Below are 14,196 nucleotides of genomic sequence, written 5' to 3' on the forward strand. Positions count from 1 at the left end.
ATTGTAGATCTATAGATGCCAATTTGAAATCATATTTACACAATACAGAACCTTATAGAATGAATTTACTTCATAGTCATTATTTTAATTGAATCCCAACTTCATTGGGTAAAACCTTAAATAAAATCTTATGTGCGTTTAATTAAATATTTTTTTCAAAAAAATTAATTTGACACTTTAAGAAAACAGTTTAGTTTATTAAACTATTGTTCTGTATTAAATTAAAATGTTGGTCTTTTTTCTTACACCTTGTATTTCAATAATAGCCAGACTGAGTATAATATTCTGTAATAAAATAATATCCTTTAAAGTAAAGATGGTTTTGCAAAGTATGTGATAGTAATTAAATGATTCATTTACAGGGGTAATGTACTGTACTATATGTAGCTAGTTATTGCAATTTATTATATGCTTGATTGCAGAAACAACCAGAACTTTGCATTATATTAGATCTGGGCACCCAAGGGTCATTACTGTTGTCCACCAAAAGTTATGGAGGGGGAATACATTGTTTTGGACATCCAATAACAATTATTTCATTTTCATCTGATTCACAATGTCCATATCCAACTAAATCATGTGCTGTTGACATTTTAAAGAAAACGTTAAGATCATGCAGGAAAATCAAAGAAAAATATCAGAATTGGCATGAAATATCATAGCCTATTTGTGTCTCCTACAATTCTGAGAAAGTTGAAACATTGTTAGAGAGTGATATATTTTAATATAAAATACTCTTTCTGGAGCGTAGCTGCAGAGATCAAGTCATTCAATAGGGAATTCAACTAGGAAAGAGTGAAAAATCAGACCTGTGAGGGGTTTCTTTGCTAAATTTACCATCTGGAGTTTTTGATTTATTACCTCTGACCCCACCGGTGACTGCAAGTGTAATCAGTGAGAATTATTATGGTCAGGTCACGACATGGATAACCTTACTGCTGTGCTCATAAAAATAAATTCACACAGTTTTTGGGGGTAAGAAAGAAAAGGAAAAGAGAGATTCTGTTTCCTCCTTTAAAAATGATTGCCTCACATATATTATTCTGGAGATTTGAATGGCGTTTCCAATTAGAAATGTAATCATAGCAAGCAGTGAAGATATTTTAAAGCAAAGCCCATTAGAAGTTCTATGGCACAGGTCTACCGAAGAATAATGGTCAAGAACAGTACGCCATTGGAGTTCACAAAAGGACTAGAAGGCCAGGCTAAGCAAAATAAATGGAGGTCTATCGTGGGTTGCCCCTTATTTTCATTTTGAGGTATAAGCAGCCATGAACTTTTCTCCTAGTTACCATCCTTAATATTGGGAGGATTTCACCAATTGCATGTCATGAGCAGAAGCATAAAGTTCCTGAGTTTCAAAACAGGGTAGAAGCTCATCATCTGAGGAAATTCTGATTGTCTTCTGTGGTTAGAAAATTATGATATTGAGATGAGGAACATGTGCCATTCTGTGGTGATGTGGATTCAAAATATATTTACCAAGACCAAAGACGGTAGATATGTAATTACTATTAAAATGGCTTAAAGATGAGAGGCTTTTTATAAAATAGATTAAGGAAACTGTCTTATCAGATAATACTTCTCTCTCTCCTCTGAAACAGGTAAAACAGAAAGAAGCTCTTATTCATCATATGGACGAGACTCAAATCTTCAAGGTTGCCATCAGGTAAGAATCAGTTGATGATATGAAGTAATAGGTGATCCCATTTTTATGTACTATCCATCTTTCTGACATATATCGTGTCTTTTCAAAGAATCTTCAAGGATAATTCAATAGTGTTTGAAACATTAAATTGTTTTACTCTTACTTTCTGGATTTCTGTTGATTTCTAGGTTGATATTCTGGTGTACTCTTGGTGAACTGTTTATCAGTCTCATTCAAAAGATTACACTGTTGTTGCCCAATGACAATTCCTGGACAATGAATAGTCCAACTTTAGACATCGTCAGGGTTTGTAGAAGGCAGCAGTGGAGATTTTTAAGCCATACTGCTTTTGGATGGCTATAACAATAAATTATAATTTCCATAGAGTCTGTAGGATGTTGTGTGAAAACAGGGTTCTATTGAGAGATAAAAATGTCTGTGAAAATATGATTTGTTGTCTCTTTTTGTTTCTGAATTGTTTTTGGCTGGAAGTCAAGGCCAGCAGGCTAACAGAAAAATTGTCTCAAGGGAAACGTGTGAGCTAGAAAAATAAGAGTATTTTAATTAAATAATAAAATGCCAATGTAATACAAAAGTATAGCTCCTGTGTGTTTGTGCCACTATATAGTTTGCATTTGCATACTTTTAAATTTTCAGAGACAGTGAGTACCTTCATCTAAAATTTCTATCAGTAGCTAAATATTAAGCTTCTTGCAAGATAAAATATATATACGGTATGTCCTGCAATCCAGTTTTACTACTTCCTCAGAATGCTTTATTCTCCTTCCTTCCTTCTCTCTCCCTTCCGTAGTTGTTTTTTTTTTAGGGACAGTTATTGTTTGTATTATTTGATTACTTCTTTCCGGCCCCAAAAAAACAGTTGCTTACTTTGGAAAAAATTACCCCTTTTTACCCCTTTCAAACTTTACGTATTTTAAAGAGAGAAGAGCCACGTAGCTTTTTTTTTCTCTCTTCCCTAATTTATCGTGACCATTACTTTCTTAGCAGCAGAGAGAAACTGTGTGAGGATTTTTGAAATGGATTGGGGTAGGTGAGTTCAGCTACTTTGCTTAATTAAGCATAGCAAAATATAAACAGTCCAAGTCATTAAATAGAACCTCGTCTTGAAAAGTACACATACTTAGTATTAATGTTTCCTCAGAGCTGGCATTCCAGTGCCTTTGTGCATCTGTTCATTTTTTGCAAGTTTTGATTCTCCAGCCTACTCAGATATTCTATCCATTCTATCCAGATTAGTAGCAAGAGATTTGCAAAATGAGACATGAGACTGCTTTGGTCAAGAACTAGGGGCTTGCATGTGTTCTCAAATATAATTCATCCCTGTTTTCTGGAAGGAATTGCCCAGGAAAAGAAACTTACAGCTTTTTCAGAGCAATGGAAAGCTTTGGAATGTGCCCGTTGAAATGCTTGGGAGCAGATAGCTTTGGCAGCGAACAATGTAATGCTGTGTGGCTTTAGTGTAAAGCTTTCAATTCCTGTGTAAGGTTTGCTCTGTTGTATCTGGTTTCTAAGGATCAAAAGAAAGGAGGAGAAGTTTGGTGACATGCTTCCTTTCTGCAGGTAGAATAAGCTGTAATTTAGGGGAGCGGGGAGCTGCTTTTTTATTGGTTGTGGTTTTGGGGCTGGTTTGGACGGTAGCTGATTGTCATTTCTGCAGGGTTTCTTTTATTCTTTCTTTTTCCTTTTAAAAAAGGAGGAGTATTTATCAGATTAATTCAGATCGGATTAAAACTGTCACTTATATTTCTTGAATGTGTGAAAGAAACAAAGAAAAGAAAAGTGCAGTGGGAGCCTCATTTCTCCATTTGTGATTTTATAGAACCAGCCTATTAAACGATTTGTGGCATTCGAAATTCATTAAAATAAAAGGGCTGTTTCCAAAATAAGTGTCATCTGCAATAAAGGATTATGGGCAGTATATTTTCATATTTTAAATTACTTTGCTTTCATTGTAGCTTCATGTATTCCTTCGTGCTGCTACTCTGCACCATTTTCATAAGATGTTACTCATTTATTGAGCTAACTTATAATTCCTTTTGTTTCCGGACATGTGTTGTTGTAAATATACTTGAGGATAAGTGCCTCCCATAATTCCCAGCAAAAGTAAGTCATTCTGTGAAACAAGTATTGTTACCTAGGTGAAGGAGATTTATCTTCTGAATGATACCTTTGTCTGTAAGGTCCTGATTTTAGCCAAGTAGCTTCTTAGCCAGTCTTTCTACAACCGTCTCCTAATCTTCTATCTTATGTACACGCTACTTTCCCTTGTGTAACAGCAGAATGCAATATTGCTTTTTCTAAAAGAATTGTATTCCTCTACTTCTTTACGTCAGTCCATATTGTCTTATATCTACTCCCACTATTAAACTATTTTATCTAGTTACTGAATGTTGTGCCATTTATTAGTAGCTGATACATTGATTCATTCTCATTCTCTCTCTCTCTCTCTCTCTCTCTCTCTCTCTCTCCACTCTCCATTCTCCACTCTTTCTCTTTTCTTCCCCTCCTTCCCTCCCCCTTCTCTCTCCTGGTCTCTGATACTGCTGTTTTCTGATGTTTGTGAAATCTTAATGACTTTACAACCTGCTCAGTAAACACATGGCAATCGGTAGTTGCCATTCCTAGTATCCAAATTGTTCATAACTTTTTTAATCCACAATGAGATGATAGTGTCAGTTAAAGTTCAACAGTGTATAACTGATCCCTGAAACAGATGTTTGAGGAAACAATCTTTTCCGTGGCACCAACTTAGTTCTGATTGTCCTCAAAATAAGGAAGCGGCTGGATATTTTTCAGCGCTGTTAATTTACATTGGAGAGAAGCTCATATTCAAACATTCCTGGAAAATGGCCAAGGGGCAAAATAATAATAATCTAAGAATAGGGATCACCTGCTACAAAATATAGAAAACAAGATGTTAGCCAAATAGTCAGGTCATATAAAGCCCAGCCATTAAAGTAAGCTACTACAAAATTAAAATTGATGGGAAATAAGTTCCCATCAATAAATACAAAGTTCCTTAAAACAGATCTGATTTTCTAAAATTGGGCCTCACTGACCTACATTGGCACGTGGGTCAAATTCAGTCAGTGATGATTTGGCTTTTAGAAGGTAGCCTAATATCATTTTTAACATATAAGATAAGTCTACATTCCATTTTTAATCACTGTTGAATCAAATAAAGGGTTCTGTCTGTTTGAATTTTGCCTGAGCATGATCCAACAAAATGTCCTCAGAAAGGCCACAAACGTGGCATTAAGAAAATAATTCTAGTGTTTATTCCTCAGTGAATGATATCCAAATGTGACAGTGGAGATCATTTAGCTACCATGATAAACTTAAAGCCTATGATTTTTTTTTCTAATTTACTTTTAACTGTATCTTTGCTGGTACCATCACCACAACACAATTCCCTGGTTACTGAAAAAGGGGTTCCATGCCTTTCAGTTCCAGGATGGCTTATAAGATTATTTTGAAACTGTCAGAATAATTCAGTAAGATTCACACATAGAAAGAGAAACAGACAGACACACAAACAGAGAGAGGGAGGGAGAGAGGGAGGAGAGGGAGAAGGAGAGAGAGAAGAGCGTAAAGTGGAAACCAAATTAAAAGTAAATTCATCAGTACAATAGTAAGTAAAAGCTCCCCACCTATTAAGACATAATGGAAACCAGACTCACACCTAACTTAGCAACCATAACTGAGCCTGCAATTTTGGTAATAAGTCATTGCAGTCATTAAGTGGGCCACCACATGACCTAACTTGATTTTATGACCATTTTTATGATGATCAGAAATGAGTTACATGGTTGCTAAGCAAACCACTTTGGTCATTAAGCAAATCGATTCTCCCGAATGGGTAGTTTTTGAAGAAACTGACAAGAATTCTATGAATCAGCAAAAAATGTTGCAAACCATCGTGACTTTGGGAGGCTGCAACCAGTCATACATTTGAGCCTGTTGCCGAGCTCCAAAATGTGACATAGGGAGAGGATAGGGCAGTCATAACTTCAGGGACAGATTAAGTAACTTTTGGGGGAGTCAGTTGTAAACTTTGAATGATTGTTAAGTGAGGTCTATAGAGGCAGAGCTTATATTAGAACTTCCCCATTCATTTCTAAGCTTGTGTGTTTGTTGTCCATCAGCTAGCTAGCATGAAGTGAAAAAGGGGAGATCTCTCAAGAATATGTCCAAATCCTGTGTTGTCCTAATATAATAACAGAAGTATCCAATAGTGGGAATGAGGGATTGGGAAACAAGTTATGACAGCTTCATTGCATACAATGCAAGTCTCAGCATTTTGTGCAAGTGTGTGACATGATCAGAGTGAAGCCTATCCTTTTGGAAAAAAGAAAAACCCAGCATATCCTACAGAAGTCCATGTGCAGGGATTTCAAGAGAAGTTAAAACAAGATGGTTAACAAAATCAACAAATGTAAAACAAACAAAAAAAAAACCCAGAAGTATCACTTTTTGGAAATAGCCATTACAATAGAAAGAAAATTACCATTCTTCTCATTCCCATCCAGTCATATCACAGGAACTCAGAGAATCCAGAAAGGTATTTTCAAGGCCATCATGGTTAGCACTGTTGACTGCTGCTTAATAAGTGTTTTTCCCCTTCCCTTTCCTCCCCCATAATACTAAGACCACTTCAATGCATTAATGCTAATAGGATTCAGACATAAATCTATGTATGTAATTGTTGCTATCCGATAAAGTTGTATCGTAGTGCAAACCTGTTTGGTTTTTAATCTGTTCCAGATATTTCCAAAAGCTGGACTCTAGATTTAACTAAAAGAGTTCAATGTCTATGCTCCATTTCCGGCAATGTACAGATAGTCCGTGAAACTTCATGCAATGGAACTACCCATTATGGTTGTAACAGTGGTAAAATCAGGTGACCCATGCCACTAACCCAATTTTATGAATGGTGGTCTTTACACTTTATATAGGCAGCCACTTTAATACACACCAGTGGTTTACTATGAAGCTTTTTTTTTTTTTTTGCAAAACCATCATAAAATCTAATCACATGATCATGAGAGGCTGCAAACAGCTGTAAATGCCAATTTGGTCTAGTGGTTAAGACACCAAAAGCAAGAGACTGAGAGTTCTAGTCCCACCTAAAACCATGAAAGCTGTCTGAGTGACCTTGGGCCAGTCATTCTCTCTCAGTCCAACTCATCTCATAGGGCTGTTGTTATGGGGACAATAGGTGGAGGAAAAAGTATTGATTATGTTCACTGCCTTGAGTTGCTTGTAAAAGTAATAAAGGCGGGTTTTTGTTCATTTGTTGTGTCCGACTCTTTGCAATCTCATGGACCATCGCCCTCCAGGCCCCCCTTGTCCTCCACTGTTTCTTTGAATTTGCCAAAATTCATGTCCATTGCATCAATAACACTATCTAACCAAAAGGTGGTATACGAACAGAATAAAATAAAATGCAATCTGGTTGTTGAGCACCCAACATGTGGTCACATGACCCGGGGGAAGCAATCAGAACTTCAGAACTGGGTAGCAAGTACCCTCAGGAACATCTCGTCGTAATTTCCAACAGTTGCTAAGCGACTGGTTGTAAGTCAAGAACTACCTGTATCTCTTCTTGCCTTTGAAAAGACTGCACAGACAAATGGAGGATCCAGAGGTTGTCCCAAACTGAGCTGAGGACTTTTCTAGACTTCTTCTGAAAGAAAGTGATCCTGCTCATTTGGAAAGATTTGTCAAGACTGACCAATCCTGATGAACTCACATGATCTCCTAACCTTCTGCCTAGATACATTTCATTTCTCTTTTTCTAGGTTACCCAATTACGTATTTATAGAGTATTTTGATCCATGCATTTTTTAATTCTGCATCAGATTTAGGATTTGGCCCATGGTATCCTAAGTTTCATCCGAGAACCTGCTCCATCACAGTTGTAGTTGAGGGTTGGTTCACTTGTGGCTGAAATGAAGAATGGGAACTCTGGATTATGCTGATTTCTCTGCATGCAGAATTTAGTTTCCTTGGCAATATAAATATTTTGATTCACTGGATCTATCCAGCATTAGAACCCAATGCAATGTAACTTGAAATACATTCAGACTTTTCCTTTCTTTAAATCATATGAATGTGAAATCTGGAAATATTTATATTTGTTTAGCAAACTGAAGCCTTGGCATTTGTAGAAGTATACCGTAAGAAAACGTATATTATTTATTATGGGTTAAAGATAATCAGTGCCTTATTTTTTTAACACCATTCTTTCAAATATGTAGAAATACTTCAACTTCCTATCCAATGAAATGTTTTAAAAAACAGAAAAAAAATTTAGAAACGCCAATGTATATTAACATTCTGTTACTACAATATGGCAAAATGTATTATAACTTCAACAGTAAGAGAAAGAAAGGTGGTGTTTTTGTTTTTGTAAGGATTATCTGACATCTTCAATTTGTAGCAAAACGTTGAAGAAAAAAGTGAAAGGTTTATAAATGGAAAAATCTTGAGAGGATCTGAAAGATGAATAGAAGTTATTCTCGTTAAAGCTGAACAGGTTGGACCTTCACTTACAGATCTGTTGAATCCCCAAATAAACATTACCAGATGTTGGAAGGAAGGGACAGAGAGAGAAAGTTTAGGTTCTTTTTTGCAGCTCTTTCTGGTCTCAAAAACTGTTGCAAGCACATAAACCTGCTCAGAGATGTTAATTTCAATACATTAGTACCTGCCTTTTTTTAGCAATCACTCATAGTTATGATGGTGATACAGTAACCCTGGTGATCAATTCATAGGTTTGCAAAGCAAAGGAAAGTTGAAGTAAGATCATAAACCTAGCTGCAATGTTTCACATAGCGACCATGTCCTTCTGAGTTGCCGGTCTCAATTGTCACTAAATGAGGACTACCTGTAATGCATGTTTTCACTGTAGCATGAAGCAATGTGTCCTATTAAATATCTGAAACATCTTTTAAGTTTGTCCCCAAAGTTCTTTTTCAACAGGCAACTGGACTTTCTGGTTTTTCTTTTGAGACGTTTTGCTTCTCGTTCAAGAAGCTTTTTCAGCTAAGAGATGAAGATGAGAAGCGAAAACTCTTCAAAGAGAAAACAGAAAGTCCATTTGTCTCTTGAAAAAGCACCTTTGGGACAACCATGACCTGGATGACTGAGAATCTCCATAGATATCTTTTATGTTTCTTCTCTTAGCTATGGAATATGTGAGAGGACAATTTTTATCACTTAGGAACTTGGGTTCCTGTTGTCCAGGGCTTCTGGTAGAGTAGTGAATGGTAGGAGTGTTTTTTGTAGATGTAGAGCTTTCTTAGGTCTAGAATATTCCCAATTCATTGTCATACTACCTGTTTCAAAGCAGTTTCTGTCCTTACATTACCCCATTCTCTTGTTCTCTCAGTTGTCACTCAACAATCAAGTGTCACAGCTTTGCCCTTCTGAATATCATATGTATTGCTACAGTGACTTCTTTCTCTTCTCTCCTTTTCTTTGTAAATTCCTTTACTTGACACTGAAGAAGGGGGGGGAAATGCTTGCACTGACATTTTAGGACCAAACTATGAGATGGAACCGGAAAGTTATTCAGCCGAAGGCTAACTGGATCTGACCCAGCTAAGGCCTTTGGGGATCTCCTAAAGATCAGTTAGGCAGGGCTGCTCTGCTCTGCTCTGGATATGCAGTTTCACAAATGCAGAAATAAGTGGAAAATGCAATACTGAAGTCAAGAATTCTCAAGTGCAACCTTAAGATGCACAGATTTCAATTTCCAGAATTCTTCAGACTAGGAAATTCTGGGAATTGAAATCCAAACTTCTTAAATTTGTCAGGATGAAGAAACATTGATCTGTCAAATGATTTACAATAATGAAGCAATGGCCTGATCCCAATCATATTCATCCGTCCATCCATCCATTCATTCATTTTCTATAGAATTTATTGGAAACATTCCTGAAAATTGCTCCCAGAACATCTAAACATGCTTCCAGTCTTGTTTTTTGTTTTTAAAAAAAAAGAATCACAAAAGAAGCAAATGTCTTTTTTGAGAAGGAAAACCAACCACAACCCAAACGCTAGTTTTTAGTTGAAAAATTCAGCTGTTAAATGATTTAGCAGGCCATAGAATTGGTTCTATCTACCATCAAAAGACCCTTATTTCCTTTTCCTCTGGGCAACACAAACAATGGCAATTGAATAGCAAAAGGGAAGTAGATGACCATCTGAAGTTAAATCTGGACACACTGCAAACAGTAATTGCTGCTGTTCCTAGTCTTTATAGTGGCCTCAGTAATAATAGCAGTTTAGTTTCGAAATATGCAGCCCTTTCTATATCAACAGGCTATATGGCATGTTAATTGCTGTGGTCACATTTTCGAACCCTGGAGCACTCTTCACCAGGAAATGTATAAATAACTGTAAATACCGAGTTCAGAGTAAAGCTTGTTAATTTAGCATTTTATTATGATGTGCATCAAACATTATTTATGGTGAAGCTTAGTCTGTATATCTTGTAACAAGACTCCTCTATACACGGAGTAAAAGGAAATGTAGATTTAGTGGTGAAATGGATTGTTTTAGAATATACACACATAACTCTGCCAATGAAACAGTATGGGAAATATTAACCCAGTAGTAAAGTAGCCTGGAAAAGATTGCTGGTCTGTGTAAACAATTCTATATATTTTTTCTACCAACATTTTAAGTAGTTCAGTACTTCATTAGCCACACCTCCCCCCAGCAAATCCTTCATGGCATGCTTTTCTGGCAATAATTCTGTAAAAGAGAATTACTTAGACTGTGAATTCAGTTCCTGAAAACCTTGACTCCTTCGCAAGTTCAGCGACAAACAACCAGTCATTAGTAGTAAAATTTGCTAACACACCCAAAAGACATACTGATAATAACAGATGATAAGGAAATCATCCTTTCCTTCCTTGGAATCCTGGATTAGCCATGACAATATTTTTTTAAAAAAATGAGGTAAACTGAAAGACAAGGAATAAAGGACAACATTTAATAAAAGAAATATTGCTGTGGGGTTCAATAGCCAAAACAACAACAACAACCCTGTATAAAATCAAAACTGAATTGAGTTGAACAGATTTTATTTGACATGTAAAGCAATTAACAAAAGAAGTTGTCATATTTAACAATAAGCAACATAACCAACCCTTGTATTGTAAAAATCTGTCCTGGATAACAATATTGGATTATTAGATTGTTATTAATGTAACGGGTTTCAATGACACTTGTCATTCATAGGGGCAAAGGAGTTCCCATAATTTTGGCCCCAAATCACTTAGTTGAATAGTGAGTCGGGGCTCACAGATTTAAGGATACCCAATACAAAGCAAAGGAACATAGTTTTTATGCTAGTTATCACTTCCCCAAACTTTTCAAGAGTATCCTTATGTAGTTCATTTAATGAAACATAGTTAAAATATGAAAATTTTCTCTCCCCTCCCCTCAAATCAAAGTCACAGTTAGTACAGCAGAGACGATCAGCTAATAGCATTCTAGGACACAAAGTTATCTAAGCTTAAAACTAAATTTTATGTCCCAGAACCAGCTTTTTTTTTTTTTTTTAAAAAAGGGGGAACATATGTTTTTCATACCGAAATCATGGCGAAGTTTTATTCAAGGGTTATCTTTGTCCATCAGAATTGGTAGGCTTTTACTTGTTTTTGTTTGAGATTTCTCTTAAGGATTATACTTATTATGCTGATGTCATAAAAATTCCCGTGTGAGGAAAAGCAGGAGGTGACACGAATTTCATGGCTGCATGTGTGGTTACTCCCTTGAATTAGATAAGGAGTAGATTCATTAGCACTTTTAACTTTTGCTTTATATAAACTTACACCTTCTTGATTGCTCTTGAGTCATTTTTTTTTCATTTTTCTTCTTCTGCATAATTAAACTAAATCACTAAGGCAAGAAATATTGTTTCTTGAAGTAGATAGATAGATAGATAGATAGATAGATAGATAGATAGATAGATAGATAGATAATACATAGATGATAGACAGAGATATTTGTACTTTAATGATAAATATCAAGAAAGTGTATTCAATAAGTTATTAAATTTTATCTCTGTAACATACCTGCAGTAAAATAAGAAAACATTACTGTACTTAAGGAACATGTGTGTATGTGTTACAATGTTTCACACACACCCCTTTCTAAACAGCTGCTTACAAATTTCAAGATCCGTTGTGTATATTCCCCCGAGCCCATCTCTAATAATCGAGCCGCATCTGCCATTGCAGTATTATAGGCATATGTGGTTTTATTGAAAGCTATACCTGTCTATAAAAAAATTAAATAACTGCTACCTCAATTAAATTGGCAAGCTACCTTTTGTGAAGATCATATTGCAGACCTCTGGAGACACAAGAGTTCATTTTAGCTATTCAGTTACAAATCACTAAGTTTGTTTTTTTTTATTAGTCAAATAAGTAGATTTCTGCTTGGTCTCATAGCAAGTTATCTGTACCTGTTATCAAATCTTCCTCCTGTTCCCTATGTATAAAAACACATAAATCCTGTATTGATGCAGCATTAAATCAAATAAAACAAAACAAAAAACAGAAAAATTGATTTTTTTTTCTTAAATCTTGTTGGCTTCTCCCTTTTTGTTCCTTCTACCCCCTCTCATAACCTCCATGGCTAGGGAGTAGAATAAATTCTGAGGGTAACAGATTTATGATAAATTTATGATGAATGTGAAAATATTTCAGCTGATCAAAACAAGAAAGTTAAAAACACCTTTGTCGTGTGCCTTATGTGGCTGGCGGCATATGAAATCAGAAAAGTTAAATAATTGACCTAATGCTAACTGAAATGTTATTAACTTATTAATTATAAGTCATTTGTATGTGTTGTGAGTGTATCAGCTCCCTTAGAAGGGCCTTTTCTAATGTGAAGCACACTTTTGACCAGTGTCCTCAATGTTAGCAACTTTAAGATGTTGGACTGCAACTCCCAGAAGGGGAGGGTGGTGCAACTTCAGAAGGTTTGATAGTTCCACCAGATTTCTCATAGTTTGTTGAGATTGTGATCAAAAATTGAATGGAAGCACAAAACTTCAGGAGTATTAAGGGGTAAAATGAAGTCATTAAATATCTACAAGGATTAAGGAATGTATTTTGCCCCTGGAAAACACTCAAATTTCCCAAATGCAAAAAGGAGGACAAAAACTCCAATGACGGGTGTCCCAGGCCATAGTTGTCATCCATGCTTTACGCTAAGATCTAACACTTGGGTAGAAACTATATCTATGCCATAATTATCTTCCTGTCATGCTGATGGCCCTTGGGAAAGTTGAGGCAGAGTCTAGACTAAGATCTAATACAGCAGAGTGCAGGGGCCAGATGTAAGGGATGATATAATCATGCTTGTTTCATCTCTATTATTTCCACGAAGCTTTCCTTCACCACCAGCAGTTTGTTCAGAAGTTACTCCAGCAATGAGGAATGTTCTACCATGGAAAGAACACTCATTCTTTTGAAGAATTTCTAAGAGATTGTTGACACAGATATTTAATAAATAGCTTAGAAGGATTACATTTTCTCGTGTAATGCCCATCTCTCCTTGTGAAGGCAGACCTACATGGCTTAAGGCTAGATTAGCTTCAGGACTGTCTGTCCCCATTTGTCCCTGTCCATGTTACCAACCTGACAGGATGGGCATCCTCCTGGTTTTTAGGAAAAATAGTATCATCTATAGCAGGGGTCCCCAACCTTGGCAACTTTAAGACTTGTGGACTTCAACTCCCAGAATCCAAGTTTGGAGACCTCTGATCTATAGGAATCTAAGAAATCCGTTTTCTCTGCCATGACACTTTCAGGTGGAGTTCCAGGTAGAGATCCTGTTACTTTCCAGAAAACTTTGAAAATATGTCTTTTTGCTATGGGCTTTGGAGCTCGGTTGTTAACTAATACCAGAAGATATTATTATGAGATCGTTTGTGCGACAGGCACCTATAAATATATGTAAATAAACAAATAAATAAAACCAGAAAATTAACTGTATATTTTCTTTGCTGGGAGTCAAGAGCTGCCTAAAAATACCCAGTTAGATTTTTCAAGCTGTTTCTAGGCTAGTCAGGGATCGTAACTATATGCACTGTACTTTCTATATATTTTTATTTATTTAATCAGTATATCTTTATACCACCTTTCATCCTAATCCTAGTTAGAATTTTGAGATCTTAATAGGGTACCAGACTCACTGGAGAAGAGCCTAAGGCTGGGAATGATTGAGGGCAAAAGAAGAAGGGGACGACAGAGAATGAGGTGGCTGGAAGGAGTAACTGAAGCATTCAGCGTGAGCTTAAATGGACTCTGGGGGATGGAAGAGGAGAGGAAGGCCTGGAGGAACATCGCTGCGATGGGCCGGATGTAACTTTGTGACTAACAACAACAACAACAACATAGGGTACCAGCAAAACCCCACATTGTTAAACAAGTATTTATAAATACTGCAAATTAGAACATAATATGTTCATTTATAATTATTTAATCAGTCCTGAAATATGC

General features: G+C 36.2%; 1 protein-coding gene across 26 annotated transcripts in view; it reads left to right on the plus strand.

Annotated features, from left to right (window-relative positions):
* The window catches only part of TCF4 (transcription factor 4), a 419,947-nt gene that overhangs the window by 217,469 nt on the left and 188,282 nt on the right, over positions 1-14,196 (plus strand). For all 26 annotated transcript variants that reach the window (XM_087927469.1, XM_087927464.1, XM_087927477.1 and 23 more), the window contains one exon: positions 1,605-1,669. In XM_087927469.1, the coding sequence (XP_087783595.1) occupies positions 1,605-1,669 (65 nt within the window). The remainder of the gene's footprint in view (positions 1-1,604; positions 1,670-14,196) is intronic.

The sequence above is a fragment of the Pseudonaja textilis genome, chromosome 2 (genome assembly GCF_049901715.1).
Source record: "Pseudonaja textilis isolate UNSWEBS1 chromosome 2, rPseTex1.2, whole genome shotgun sequence".
Lineage (NCBI taxonomy): Eukaryota > Metazoa > Chordata > Lepidosauria > Squamata > Elapidae > Pseudonaja > Pseudonaja textilis.